Raw genomic sequence first — 13,628 nt, 5'->3', positions numbered from 1 at the left:
AGGCCATACAAACGCTACCCAGACAAAGGGCTGCATGGTACTTACATGCTCGATGGCAACCACCAACAATGTTTAGGAAGACGAGCCATAACCTACTACCCTGGAGAGACAGGTCCTAACCCTTACAGCGACAGTGAAGCACTTCACCAGACAAAACTAGACCCTAGAGGAATAGCTGCGATAGAAGAACGCGGTGATGGGAAACCAAGAAGAAGATCAAGAAGGTGCCAGTGTTGATTGTAGGAACCAGGAGAGACCGGAGGGCAGTAATGGCCCAAGAAAACCGGAGCGATAAAACATAAGCCTCCCAACCTTCATAGATACGGCTCCGCCTATTGTTGCGGAGATGCAAGCAATGAAGGAGCAGATGGAAGTTATGATGAACACACTCAAGGGACGAGTATCCAACGATCTTGACGACCTAGTCAACCGGACCAACTCACTGTTCACTGCCTCTGTCAATTGCTTCCCTCTACCGCATAAATTCCGCATGCCACATACAGACAGCTACAATGGAATCAAGGATCCTTTAGATCACCTGGAGACCTTTAAGACCTTGATGCAGCTTCAAGGAGTTGCAGATGAAATCATGTGTAGGGCTTTCCTTACAACGCTGAAGGGTGCTGCAAGAATTTGGTTCAGTCGGTTAACGCCTGGCCCTATCAATACTTTCAAGGAGCTGAGCGCCCAGTTCATTTCACACTTCATTAGAGGGCACAGATACAAGAAGTCAACTGCATGTCTGATGAACATTAAGCAGCGGGAGGACGAGACGCTAAGGTCTTATATAACCCGTTTCAACAAGGAGGCCCTCTCAATTGACGAGACGGATGACAAGATACTTGTAGTAGCATTCACTAGTGGGTTACGAAAAGGTAAGTTCCTATTTTCTCTGAACAAGAATGATCCAAAGACCATGTTGGACGTACTTTATAGGGCTACTAAGTATATGAACGCGGAAGACGCATTGCTGTCCTACAGGATAAGCCCAGAAAAAGGGAAAGACAAGAGGACATATGGCAAGATGGGGGGCGCAAGGTGGCTAGGACCAGAGAACGACGGGAGGATAGACGCTCCAAACCCCCCACTGGGAGATTCACAAGCTTCACCCCGTTAATTGGTCCAATAGATCAGGTCTTGATGCAGATCGAAGACAAAAGAATCCTGACATTCCGCGGCAAGTTGAAAGGAGATCTTAGCAAGAGGCCAAGGGACAAGTACTGCTGCTTCCATCGAGACCACGGTCATGACACAGTTGACTGCTACGATCTAAAACAGCAGATAGAGGCCCTTATAAGACAGGGGAAGCTACAGAGGTTCGTTAGCAAGGAACAAATGGATCCACCCCAAGAGCAGGCCCTACGACGGGAGAATAAGCGCCCAAGGTCATCCATTGGAGACATAAGGATGATCATGGGGGGCACGACAACCTCTGGGTCATCCAAAAAAGCCAGGAAGACATACCTGAGAATGGTCCAGAATATCCAGCTTACGGGCACTGTACCCAAGATGACACGGATCGACAACCCCGTCATCGGATTTTCAGAAGAAAATGCTCGAAGGCTGCACCACCCGCATGACGATGCGCTTGTTGTCAGTCTAAGGGTAGGAGACTACAACATGCACCGGGTTCTGGTCGATAACAGCAGTTTGGTAGACATCCTGTATTACCCGGCTTTTCAGCAGATGAGAATTAATAGGGAACAGTTGGTCCCAGTTAATGCCCCTCTAGTTGGTTTCGGAGGGATGAGAGTGTTCCCCATCGGTGCTGTCACATTGTCAGTAACGGTGGGTGATTACCCCCAGCAGATCACTAAGGAAGTAACATTCCTGGTGGTCACTTGTTCGTTTGCTTACAATGCCATCCTCGGACGACCCACCCTCAACTCATTGAAGGCTGTAATTTTAACCTACCATTTAATGATCAAGTTCCCAACGGATTATGGAGTAGGAGAACTGCGCAGAAATCAAGTGGCAGCACGAGAATACTATATTGCTATGCTAGAGATGGACGATCATCAACAAATAATGTGCATAGGAGAACAATGGACAGTAGCGGAGCTAGTCGAAGAGTTAGAAGAAGTAATCCTTGATGACTTAAGGCCAGAACAAACGACTAGAGTGGGTACATTGGCAAGCTGGCCGGTGCGCCAAGAGCTCACGACATTCCTAAGAGACAATCAAGACGTGTTCGCCTGGAGTTACGAAGACATGCCAGGGATCGACCCCTTAATCATTTTTCACAAACTGAATGTATCACCTTCATTTTCCCCAATCTGGCAGAAGAAATGAGTATTCGCTCAGGAGTGGGACAAAGCCATTGCCGAGGAAGTAAGAAAGTTGCTTGAGGCAGATTTCATTCGAGAAGTGTACTACCCCGATTGGTTGGCAAATGTCGTCATGGTTAAAAAGGCCAATGGAAAATGGAGGATGTGCGTAAACTTCATGGACCTCAATAAGGCCTACCCTAAAGATAGCTATCCACTCCCTCGAATAGATACTTTGGTAGACTCGACCGCAAGACACCAGTTTTTGAGCTTCATGGACACTTTCTTGGGCTATAACCAGATTAAGATGGAAGAAGCCGATCAAGAGAAGACATCTTTTGTCACTAGCCAGGGACTGTTCTGCTACAAGGTGATGTCATTCGGACTAAAAAATGTTGGAGCAACATACCAAAGATTAATAAACAAGATGTTCGCACACCAGATTGGAAGGAACGTACAAGTTTATGTCGATGACATGCTGGTGAAGAGCCTACACGAAGACGATCACCTAGGCGACCTCCTTGAGACCTTCGACACCCTCCGGCTATATAACATTAAGCTGAACCCGAGTAAGTGCACGTTCGAAGTGACAGCAGGGAAATTCTTGGGTTTCATGGTATCCCAAAGAGGTATAGAGGTTAACCCGGAGAAGGTACGGGCCATAATAGAGTTAGAACTGCCGGGGACGATCAAAGAGGTGCAAAGTTTGAATGGAAAAATCGTAGCCCTAAATAGGTTCGTCTCGAAAGCGACGGATAAATGTCTACCTTTCTTCCACACTCTGAGAAAATCGTTTAAGTGGACAGACGAATGCCAGATGGCGTTTGACAACTTAAAGCCATATCTTTCATCTCCACCGTTGCTTAGTCCATCCAAGTCAGGAGAAGAGCTTTACCTATATTTAGTTGTTTCACAAGCCACTGTTAGTGCAGCTTTGGTGAGAGAGGAAGACGAATCTCAGAGACCAGTCTACTTTACAAGCCGAGCGCTACGAGGAGTAGAAGAGAGGTACCCTCAAATGGAGAAGTTGGCCTTCGCGTTGATAACAACTGCGCGAAAACTCAAATCGTACTTCTAAGCGCACACTATCATGGTCTTGATGGACAAGCCCTTGAGAAGAGCCATGAGTAGCCCCGAGGTAGTAGGAAGAATGACTTTATGGGTAGTAGAGCTTAGCGAGTTTGACATATAGTACCGTCCGCGAACAACTATAAAAGGTCAAGTAGTGGCTGATTTCATCGCCAAATTCACCCTCGGAGACGTCCAGGGGGCAGAGGAGACATGATAGTGGAATATTTATACAGACGGATCTTCAAATAGACGAGCAGGAGGGGCCGGCGTGGTGATCCAAACCCCGGAGGGGGATAAGATCGAGTGCATAATCCGACTGGATTTCCCCACGACCAACAACGAGGCAGAATATGAAGCCTTGGTGGCAGGGCTAGACCTTGCAAAGGTCGTAGGTGCAGAAAACGTGGTCATACATTGCGACTCACAGGTAGTAACAAGTCAGATTAATGGTGGCTACAAGTGTAAGAATGAAAGGATGGAGAAGTATCTAAAAGAAGTGAAGAATCGAATTGGCAGCCTCAAAGTCAGATTTCTTCAAATACCAAGGGGTGAAAACGAATGCGCTGATTGACTAGCAAAAGTAGCCTCGGTAGAATTTATGCTTGTCCCCAAACAGGTATTGTCATTTGTCCAAGTCTCCTCACTTATCGATGATGAAACAAATGTGTAGGAAGTAAATTCTGAAAGCAATTGGACTACGCCATTGATATCATACCTGAAGACTGGTGTTTTACCAGACGGAAATGACGCCACTAGAAAGTTAATGGTCCAAGCATCACGATTTGTGCTGATAAAAGATGTTTTATACAAAAGAGGGTTCTCCTGACCGTACCTGAGGTGTCTATGCCACGAGGAAGCCGATTACGTAATGAGAGAAGTCCACGAGGGTATCTGCGGAAACCACTCGGGAGCACGATCATTAGTGCACAAATTGATCCGAGCAGGATTCTATTGGCCTACAATGCTGAAAGACGCATAGGCTTATGTCAAGACTTGCGACAAGTGTCAAAGGTTCAACAATCTCATCAGGCAACCATCTGAAGAACTGACTTCCATAATGGCCCCTTGGCCCTTTGCTCAATGGGGACTAGATATCATGGGACCCTTCCCAATAACAGTTAGGCAGCTAAATTTTCTGGTGGTTGGTATCGACTACTTCACTAAGTGGGTGGAAACAGAAGCCCTAGCCACTATCACAGAGAAGAACATTAGAAGTTTTGTTCGGAGGAATATTATCTACAAGTACGGGATACCCAGAGTGTTTATCTCCGACAACGGAAAGCAATTCGACAACAGTGTATTTAGGGACTTCTGCTCGGAGCTAGGTATTAAGAATCACTACTCGTCACTCACACACCCACAGGCCAATGGACAAGTTGAAGTCACGAACCGGTCCTTGCTCAAGATCATCATGACTCGGCTCGAGGGGGCAAAGGGTATTTGGCCGGACGAGCTACCAAGCGTTCTGTGGGCATACCAAACTACAGCAAGAACACCCACTGGAGAAACGCATTTTCAGCTAGCATACGGAAGTGACGCTGTCATCCCAACAAAAGTAGGGCTCACAAGCTTTCAGGTGGAGAACTACGACGAGAATAAGAACGAAGAGGCCATGCGCCTTCAGCTTGACCTGGTAGACGAAGTACGAATGACAGCGAAGCAAAGGATGGCATGGTATCAGAATCTCATGGCAAAACACTACAACTCCAACGTCAGGCATAGAGACTTTCAGGTTGGAGACCTTATACTACGGAAGGTAATGGGCGCTAAGATAAGAATGCAAAATGTCATATTATTCTCCCTTAATTTTTAGTCTTTTATATTTATTTGGTGCCTAAATATACTCATTATTCTTATATTTTGATTTAGGATGCAAATGGAGGCGTTAAGTGCAAAACGTAGCTAATTGGGCGATTTTGGACAGCTTTGATATCGCTTCGTAATCTAGGCATAACTCTCTCATCCAAGCTCCGATTGAGATGATTCAAGATGCTATGTAACGCCAAGACAAAGTTATACAACTTTCATGTTTTGAGTTTTGAGAGATACAGGCTGCATAAAGGTCGAAATTGGGCTTGAAGTTGCTGCACCTGCATTGCTGACATTCTGGAATGTTCCTTTGCCTGAAATTCTAATACGCGTATCTGATGTAGTTTATTTTTGGAAGCCTCCAGATCTGATGCACGAAATTTCCAGCTGTAAAACACCACTTTCGTAGTTGTATTAGGATTTTGTTTTATTTTTAATATTTTTCCTTAATTAGTTAGATTTGGATATTATTATTGAGAATATTTTTAGGAGATTTTGTAGGCTTGGGGAAGGGGGAATTAACGTGTAAAAAGGGGAGGAGAAATCAGAATTGGACACACACACACGCCTCTCTCTCCCCTCTTCTCTGATTTTTTTCCTTTGAGTTTTCATCATGGCCTTGCGTGGCTAAACTTTTATACTTGGTCGAAGAAAACTGAAGCCTCGGAATTAATAAAACTGTGAGATCTAATTTGTTTTTATTGTTTGATTTATGCTTTGAATATCGAATGTTCTTCTGTGCCTATTTTCATGATTGTCTCGTTTAATTACTAGGAGGCCTACTAGTTTATTATTCATTGCAATCTATTGCTAGGTTAGATATCAAATCCGTAATTGTTTGATCTTTCTAACTTGTGAAGCAACCAAAATTTAATGATTTATTGCGTCAGAAATTATTAGATCTTAGGAAGAATGCTCGACTAAATTAAATGCAACCGCTTGTGTTTGTGTTGTTTAGTTTCATCGATCTCTCTAATTCTTAAGGCTGCTACTAGATTAAACCTTTAGCGCTTGTCTTGGGTTGTTTAGTAGTTAGGGTTTATTAGATTGCTTGTTTTCTAATTAACTACGACTAAGGAGAGATAGGAAAATAGTTCCAACGGTGAATATTCAAAGTGTGAATTGATATATACTTGCATCGATGATCAGTTTTAAAATTCCGATGATGGATGTTGACTTAAACCAAGGTTTGTTCTCTTGATTGATTTCGATATTTTAATTTGAATTGTTCCTTAATTGTTTTTCTAAAAAAAAAATTTCATTATACTCAAACCCCCCCCCCTCCTCCTTGTTCACGTAGCATAAAACTAGGCTAGATACTCTCCGTGGGAACGATCCTTACTCACACTACTACATATATTTTTAGGAGTATAGGTTTTATTTTTGGTTGCCTACGACAGCACACCACGCTACTAGAGATCCTTCGCAAGGAAAGCTCGGCCCCAACTGGGAAGGACCCTACAGGATCGTATCATAGCAAAGGAATGGCACCTATCACCTCGAGATGCTAGACGAACAAAAGCTTTAGCACCCATGGAACATGGAGCACCTGTGGAAATACTATCAGTAGAGACAGCATGAAGAGCAACGATGCTTTTTCCCAGCTTTTTCTTTTTAGTTTTTACTACAATTATTAGTTTTACTTTAACAACTTTTTGTTACAATACTTTAAGTATCCTTTTAAGCCCAAAGGGGCAGGTACTTTTCTACAAACACATGATTTTTTAAAGAATATTCAGACACATCTCTATGTCTTTTCAACCTGAATTCTCACAAAGTCCACAAGCTGGACAGATCATCCGAGGAGGATGAAGATTCTAAGTCTACAAAAGTGGACGGATATAAATAAAGTCCACAAGCTAGACGGATCATCCTAAGAGGATGAAGATTCAAAGTCCACAAAAGTGGACGGATATAAATAAAGTCCACAAGTTGGATGGATCATCCCAGGAGGATGAAGATTCAAAGTCCATAAAATTGGATGGTTATAAATAAAGTCCATAAACTGGACGGATCATCTCAGGAGGATGAAGATTCTAAATCCACAGAAGTGGACGGATATAAATAAAGTCCACAAGCTGGACGGATCATCCCAGAAGGATGAAAATTCAAAGTCCACAAAAGTGGACAGGTATAAATAAAGTCTACAAGCTGGACAGATCATCCCAGGAGGATGAAGATTCAAAGTCCACAAAAGTGGACGGTTATAAATAAAGTCCACAAACTAGACGGATCATCCCGGGAGGATGAAGATTCTAAGTCCACAAAAGTGGACGGATATAAATAAAGTCCACAAGCTGGACGGATCATCCCAGGAGGATGAAGATTCAAAGTCCACAAAAGTGGACGGTTATAAATAAAGTCCATAAACTGGACAGATCATCCCGGGAGGATGTAGATTCTAAGTCCATAAAAATGGACGGACAAAAACAAAGTCCGGATACCGGACGGATCATCCCAAAAGGATAAAAAACTAAGTCCACAAAAGTGGACGGGTAAAAAACTATGTCCAAAGACTGGACGAATCATCCCAGAGGGATGAAAAAATTCCTGGTCTAAAATGGACGGTATAAACTACCTAGTTCAGGAAATAGACGGTTCACTCATACAAGATGCAAATTTTACTCAAAATGGACAGACCATCCTTGAATATTAAGCCTATAAGGTGAGTGGTCCATCCAGGTCGACGGAAATATATATAGAAAAGGGTGGACAGACCGTCCATTAGGGACAAAAGTCTAACCAAGTCCGTAAAAAGGAAAGTCCCTCTAGACTTTAAGATGAACACAATTTGTGATTCCATAACACAATGTGGACGGAAACATTCTGGAAGTTCGGTTTTAACCCAATGGCCATAAAATTAAGGGCCCCACATAGTGGACGGGTCGAATGAAAAACAGAACACTACATTCATAGCAACCATGAAACAAACAAATAAACCAAAATGGGTAGATAGAATCATAAAACCCTTGAAGGGGAAAAATTGTTTAACATATACATAATGACGAATAAAATTAAGGGATTGTTTTCCCAACTTACAAAAATAATAATAATAAATAAAAAACAGATAAGTCTACTTATAAGGATATGCACGGGTGTCATCTGCCATAATTTGAACTTGACCTTGAGCATTCTGGGCCAGAGCTGACTCTCCGTCGCCTTGAGTTGCACCCTCAGCAAAAAGGTCGTCAGTATCCTTTAAGGCGACGGGCATGACGGAGGTTTGAGCTTGGTCCTCAACTTTAACGTTTGAAACATCCAGGTCGGGGTAGGCCTTCTTAACTTGACGGAGGGCGTCGTCAAAACCTTGTAGGAAGAAGTCTCCCAGCTCTGACAACACGGCGTCGGAGTCACGGTAGTCATGTATCGCCACCTCCTTAGCCTGACGGAGCCTATCCTTCAGGTCCTTTATCTCCTTGTCCTTTCCCTCAAGGGCCTTCTTCGCCTCCTCCGTGCTCTGCTCAAGATCTTTCCTTACCCTCCCCGAAAGTTCAAACTTTTTCTCCATTGTAGATTTCCAACTATGTAGCTGGTTCAGCTCCTCCTCCGTCTGCTTTGCCTTTGCTCGTACACCCTCCAGGGCTGTCTCGTGGGTAAGGCACCATCCCATCAGCCCCTTCATCATAACCATGGCCTGAAACACAAGAAAAATGTGAGTTAGATTGAAAGCAAATTGGAAAGGACGGACATAAAGGTGACGGGCTGGATTACTTGGGCAACAACAAAAAGATCCATCTCCCCCATGGCCTCCGTGGAGTGGTTGCCCAAGTCCTCATAATCCTCCGACGACATGATGGATGAGAGCTACTCCAAGGCATTTTTAGAATCTTTGCGAGAGAGGACGGGCGGCTTCTCTTGATTTGTAGACGGAGCCTTCATAGGGCCTTTACCAGCCCCATGCTTCACTGGGGTGACCGTCTTCGCACCCTTAGCCATTAGCCCCACAACGGGCTCCAAAGGGACTTTAGGCTTCTTAGTAGGACGGTCCCCTTTAGGTAGCTGCTTCCTCTTTGTGGACAGGTTGCTTAAGCTCGTCCCTTTGGGAACCACATCACTGGTCTCTTTTTTCTTTGCAGCCTGTGACCTAATCAGTGCTCTCCTCTTAGTGTCATCCATATTTGAAAAGGTGAACGGGTGAAGTTAACTACTACGATAAAATTGAAGACTGTTCAAATAGAATAAGGACGTCGGACTTACGTCTGCGAATTTTTTCTTTGTACCTAACGACTGCTGGCGTTGGCTCAGGTACATCACAATACCAATGGATGGTATTGAGTGTAATTAATTTTTCCCAAGTCCTTTCCCTCTTGCTGGGTCTTAGAAAAAATCTTCTTAAGAAAGCTGAACTCCTCAAGTTCAACTTGTGGGCGTCGTCTAACTACAAAGAAAAAGAACGGTTAAAACTGTTAGGAAAGTTATAATAAACTAGACAATTGTAAAAAGTTCACACACTGGACGGGTGCATATTGGACGGATGCAATATGCCCGAAGTCATGTCGATGGGCATGTGCTCCATGTCCCCTGGACGACACATCCACTCGTCACCTTCTAGGAAGAAATAACGGCTCTTCCAATCCCTATTTGAGTATGGTGTTTCAAATATAACCTTCAACAACAGACTCTTGGGAACGAAACTATATATTCCCCTTGACTTGTCTATCTCATCCGGACGGTAGCAATGAATGAGTTCCTTTACTGTCAGCCTCCTAGCACCGTCAGTCATAGCACCGTACAGGACCTCCATTGCTATGAAGACCCTTTAGGCGTTTGGAGACACTTGGTTGACGGATAGGCCCAAGTATTTGAGGAGCTCACAGTGAAGGGAGCTTAGTGGAAACCTAAGTCCCGCCTTCAACATCTGTTCATACACTCTGACACCTTCTACCCCTTCATAGTAGCACTTCTCTGACTTATAGGGTAGACGGATGAGGATGTTATCCGGAATTTGGAAATTATCCCTAAGAGTTTTGAAGTGATTCTCCTTGATGGTGGACACAAAATTATTCACCGTCCACTCCGGTAGCATGATGAATTCCTTAAGTCCATCAGCACCTACGCCGGATTTTAATGTTTGTTCCTCGTCGTCATTAGAAACCTCTTCTTGTTCAACCATCTCCATATCCTCATTTGTTGAGGATGAGGATGAGGTGGACGGACTCCTCTCTTCACCTGGACTCTCTTGGTCTTTATGACTGGACAGGTATACTTCCTCGTAATCCACCCCATCATGGACAATTGATTGGTTACTTGATGAACTAGACATTGCCTACATGCGAAGACAAAACCTAAGACTCTAACGGATCTAGAGATTATGACGGGTGTATAAAGCCTAGGGAAGTAAATGAAAGGGGTAAAAGTATATTTGCAGGTAAAAGGGACTTGCGAAAAGAGAGTACTTACCAATTTTGTGAGTGAATGGAGGAAGTGTGTTGATGAGGATATAGCAACTAAACGGAGTGGTCTTTGACAAGGATGATGATTGCGCTTTGACAATGTGTTTCAGCTAAAAATGGAGAAATGAGAAAGACCGATACTGATATTTATAGAAGAAGTGCACGGAAGATGAAGTGATGCTTCAATTTGAGGTAAAATCCAATCAAAGAGCGACACGTGTCATGTGTCATAATGGCTTTCGGACAACTTGTTAGGCGTTAGTGCAATTCATGGCATCCGTATTGAAACCGTCATCCCTACAGCTTTGAACCGTCATCCCTAGAGCTTTGAACTGTCACCCTACGGGTCCTTCCACTCAAGGTTGATGAACCTATGAGGTGAAGGGGGCAACTGAAAAGGGTAAAAATATAGCCTGACGGACTTCCATTAAATGGGCCTAACGGATCCATGTCTGTGGGCTGATAGAAGGCAAGCCCAACTTGTGCAAAGGCCTGATACAGCAGAAGCCCTAGATGGAAAATACTTGCGACACACACCTAATCACTATAGAATCCCTAGGTAAATGGAATCTTAGCATGGAGAGGATTCCAGAAGATATGCGCGTAAATGAAGATCTTCTCTATAAGAAAATGTCTTGTCCATCACATTTGGGACTATTCAAGAGGATTCCTATAAGGAAGAGACTTCTACGCCAAGGAAGAGATGCCAACCTTCTACTACTATAAAAGCCCCAATATCCTTACAAACCAAGGTACGCATAATTTACCATTCTCTAGCACTCTAGAGTTGTGAGAATAGTTCTAACTTAACTTTCAGAGGGTATTCGGCTAGTACCACACTGGTGTTCTCTGTTAGGTCTTCTCTCTTTTCTGTGCAGATATCGTTACGAGCGTGCGAGGATCATGTAGCTTATTGGTGATATTTACGGCATCATAATTACCAATTGTTCCTTCTAACTCCATAGCTGTAATAGTGTTGAGCATACTCATTGGTAAACCATGCATTTTTATCCAGAACTTCATGGTAAAGAATTTGAGATTTTTTGTTTGGATGGAGAAATTGTAACGTCGAAAAAGGACCACATGCTTGTCAAAAGACCAAGGTTCATTCGCAAGGACTCGTTCTGCATCTGTATCTGATCTAAAGACAAACAATAGCATGTGATCTCCAGCTTCTCTTATTACGAATTCCTTTCGAGCCCTCCAAAGCGGTTTGAAAGTTCTAACCACTGCCTCCACATTAAGAGCGCTTCTAGTCATAAACCTCACTGCTAGTATATGCTTTTCATCTGTGGAGAAATGAGACTTTGTTAATCTGACTCTTTCACCATCTTCATTCGTTAGGGATAGTTTCTTCCATTCTTTGAGAACTTCATCCATGATGAAAATGACAAGAAAACTATGGAAAGGAAAGGGATTTGTTGCAACGAATAGTAACACAATTTTGTAATCAGACTTAAAAGCGTGTTCCCACCCTAGAGAAAGAAAAATCAAAGAGAAAACAAGCCTTACAAATAACTTTGTTATCTGAGGGGAGGGATTTATCATTCCAAAGAAGATAATAGAGTTCTACACTCTAGTCTCTCAACGGAGGGACTTGAGAGAGAAAAAATATTGAGTTGTATATGGTGGTGCTAAAAATAGCTTTTTAGCACCACCATTGTGGATTCTCTTAATGACCTCTCTGAATTTTTTTTTTTTTAGAATACTAAATATTTTTAACACATACATGGGGAGAAGGGAAAATGTTTTTTAAAGAAACTTATAATGGTGTATATCCAAAAGAGCTTAACTCTTGGATACACAGTATAGGCTTTAAAAATCTTTTACTCACATTCGTTTTCCAATGTGGGATTAACCTACTATTTTTTCTTTTAAAAATACTAAATATTTTTAACACACACACGGGGAGAGGGGAAAAGGTTTTTTAAAGAAACTTACAGTAGTGTATATCCAAAATAGTCTAACTCTTCAATACACAGCACAATCTTTAAACATCTTTTACTCATACTCATTTTTCAATATGAGATTAACTCATGAAAAATGTTGGAGTTACCACTGTTCCATGGTAAAATATAGCACCATAGTCCCATGCCCATGATAGTGCACTCCTTTGCTCTTATCTCTAATGTAGCATAAATAGTTTTGTAACTTAATTTGTCGACACATACTTATATTTTCAAATAAGACATTTTAGAGTTTAAATTCATAGTCTCTCAACTATCAAAAAAAAAAAAAAAAAAAAAAAAAAAAAAAAAAAAAAAAAAAAAAAAAAAAAAACCTATGGGGTAGTTGTTTGTGGGTCCAGAATTATATTGTGTGATCAATTACATTAAGGAAAATCACTATATTTACCTAAATAATTTAAAAATGACTAATTTTACAACAATTTATTAAATAGGCTAAAATTTTCACAAAGCCTGAAAAAAAAAATCAATTGAAGAAAGCGGGAGGGGGACTGTGTTGAAATAAAATAGCAACGAAAAGAATTTGGGAGTAAAAAATTGGAGGGCCAGACATTCGCAGGGCAAATGGGCACTACCAAGTACCAACGGCGATCACAACACCATCAACGGTGGGCTTCAAAGCTTGTTCATGGCCTTCACCCATTACAGGTATTTATTAGAATATCACATTTCTCATTCAACACGCATTTTTTTTTTTTTTTTTTTGGGTTGGTGAATTGTTCAACACGCAGTTTTTTCAAGTTTTGCTGTGACACTATATGAAAACGATGCAAGTCTTTGAATAATATATCCTGTCATGAAGTATTGATGCTCAGTCAGTCATTGGTTTTGAGATTTATTCTGTGGCTTGTACAAGTGTATAAATTAAATGATTTGGTGAATTGGGTGTGAGATATATTGTGGGGTTTAGTAGTGGGTCATGATTCTTGATTTTTAAAAATTTCAATTTGAGCTACCACTTTGTTGTGTTCTAGGTGGTGATGTATTTGGAAGGTGACTTTAGGAAAGAAATCAAAGATTGACTTGTAGTTGCAAATTTTTGTACAATAAAAATTTACATCGTCGTCATCAATGCCTTAAACTTTTTGAATCCAGAAGGTGTTTGAACTAAATTTCTTATA

General features: G+C 42.1%; 3 protein-coding genes across 3 annotated transcripts; 2 read left to right on the top strand and 1 right to left on the bottom strand.

Moving 5' to 3' along the window:
- The first annotated feature begins 346 nt into the window (after nucleotides 1-346).
- Nucleotides 347-1,117, top strand: LOC115949920. The gene has a single exon (XM_031067182.1). It carries the CDS (start codon nucleotides 347-349, stop codon nucleotides 1,115-1,117), a length of 771 nt encoding a protein of 256 aa, XP_030923042.1.
- A 23-nt stretch (nucleotides 1,118-1,140) lies between these two features.
- Nucleotides 1,141-2,292, top strand: LOC115949919. The gene has a single exon (XM_031067181.1). It carries the CDS (start codon nucleotides 1,141-1,143, stop codon nucleotides 2,290-2,292), a length of 1,152 nt encoding a protein of 383 aa, XP_030923041.1.
- Nucleotides 2,293-11,392: 9,100 nt separating this feature from the next.
- Nucleotides 11,393-11,920, bottom strand: LOC115949918. Its single transcript, XM_031067180.1, has one exon. It carries the CDS (start codon nucleotides 11,918-11,920, stop codon nucleotides 11,393-11,395), a length of 528 nt encoding a protein of 175 aa, XP_030923040.1.
- Between the last annotated feature and the right edge of the window lie 1,708 nt (nucleotides 11,921-13,628).

The sequence above is a fragment of the Quercus lobata genome, chromosome 6 (genome assembly GCF_001633185.2).
Source record: "Quercus lobata isolate SW786 chromosome 6, ValleyOak3.0 Primary Assembly, whole genome shotgun sequence".
Taxonomy (NCBI): domain Eukaryota; kingdom Viridiplantae; phylum Streptophyta; class Magnoliopsida; order Fagales; family Fagaceae; genus Quercus; species Quercus lobata.
This window is presented reverse-complemented; position numbering and strand designations above follow the sequence as displayed.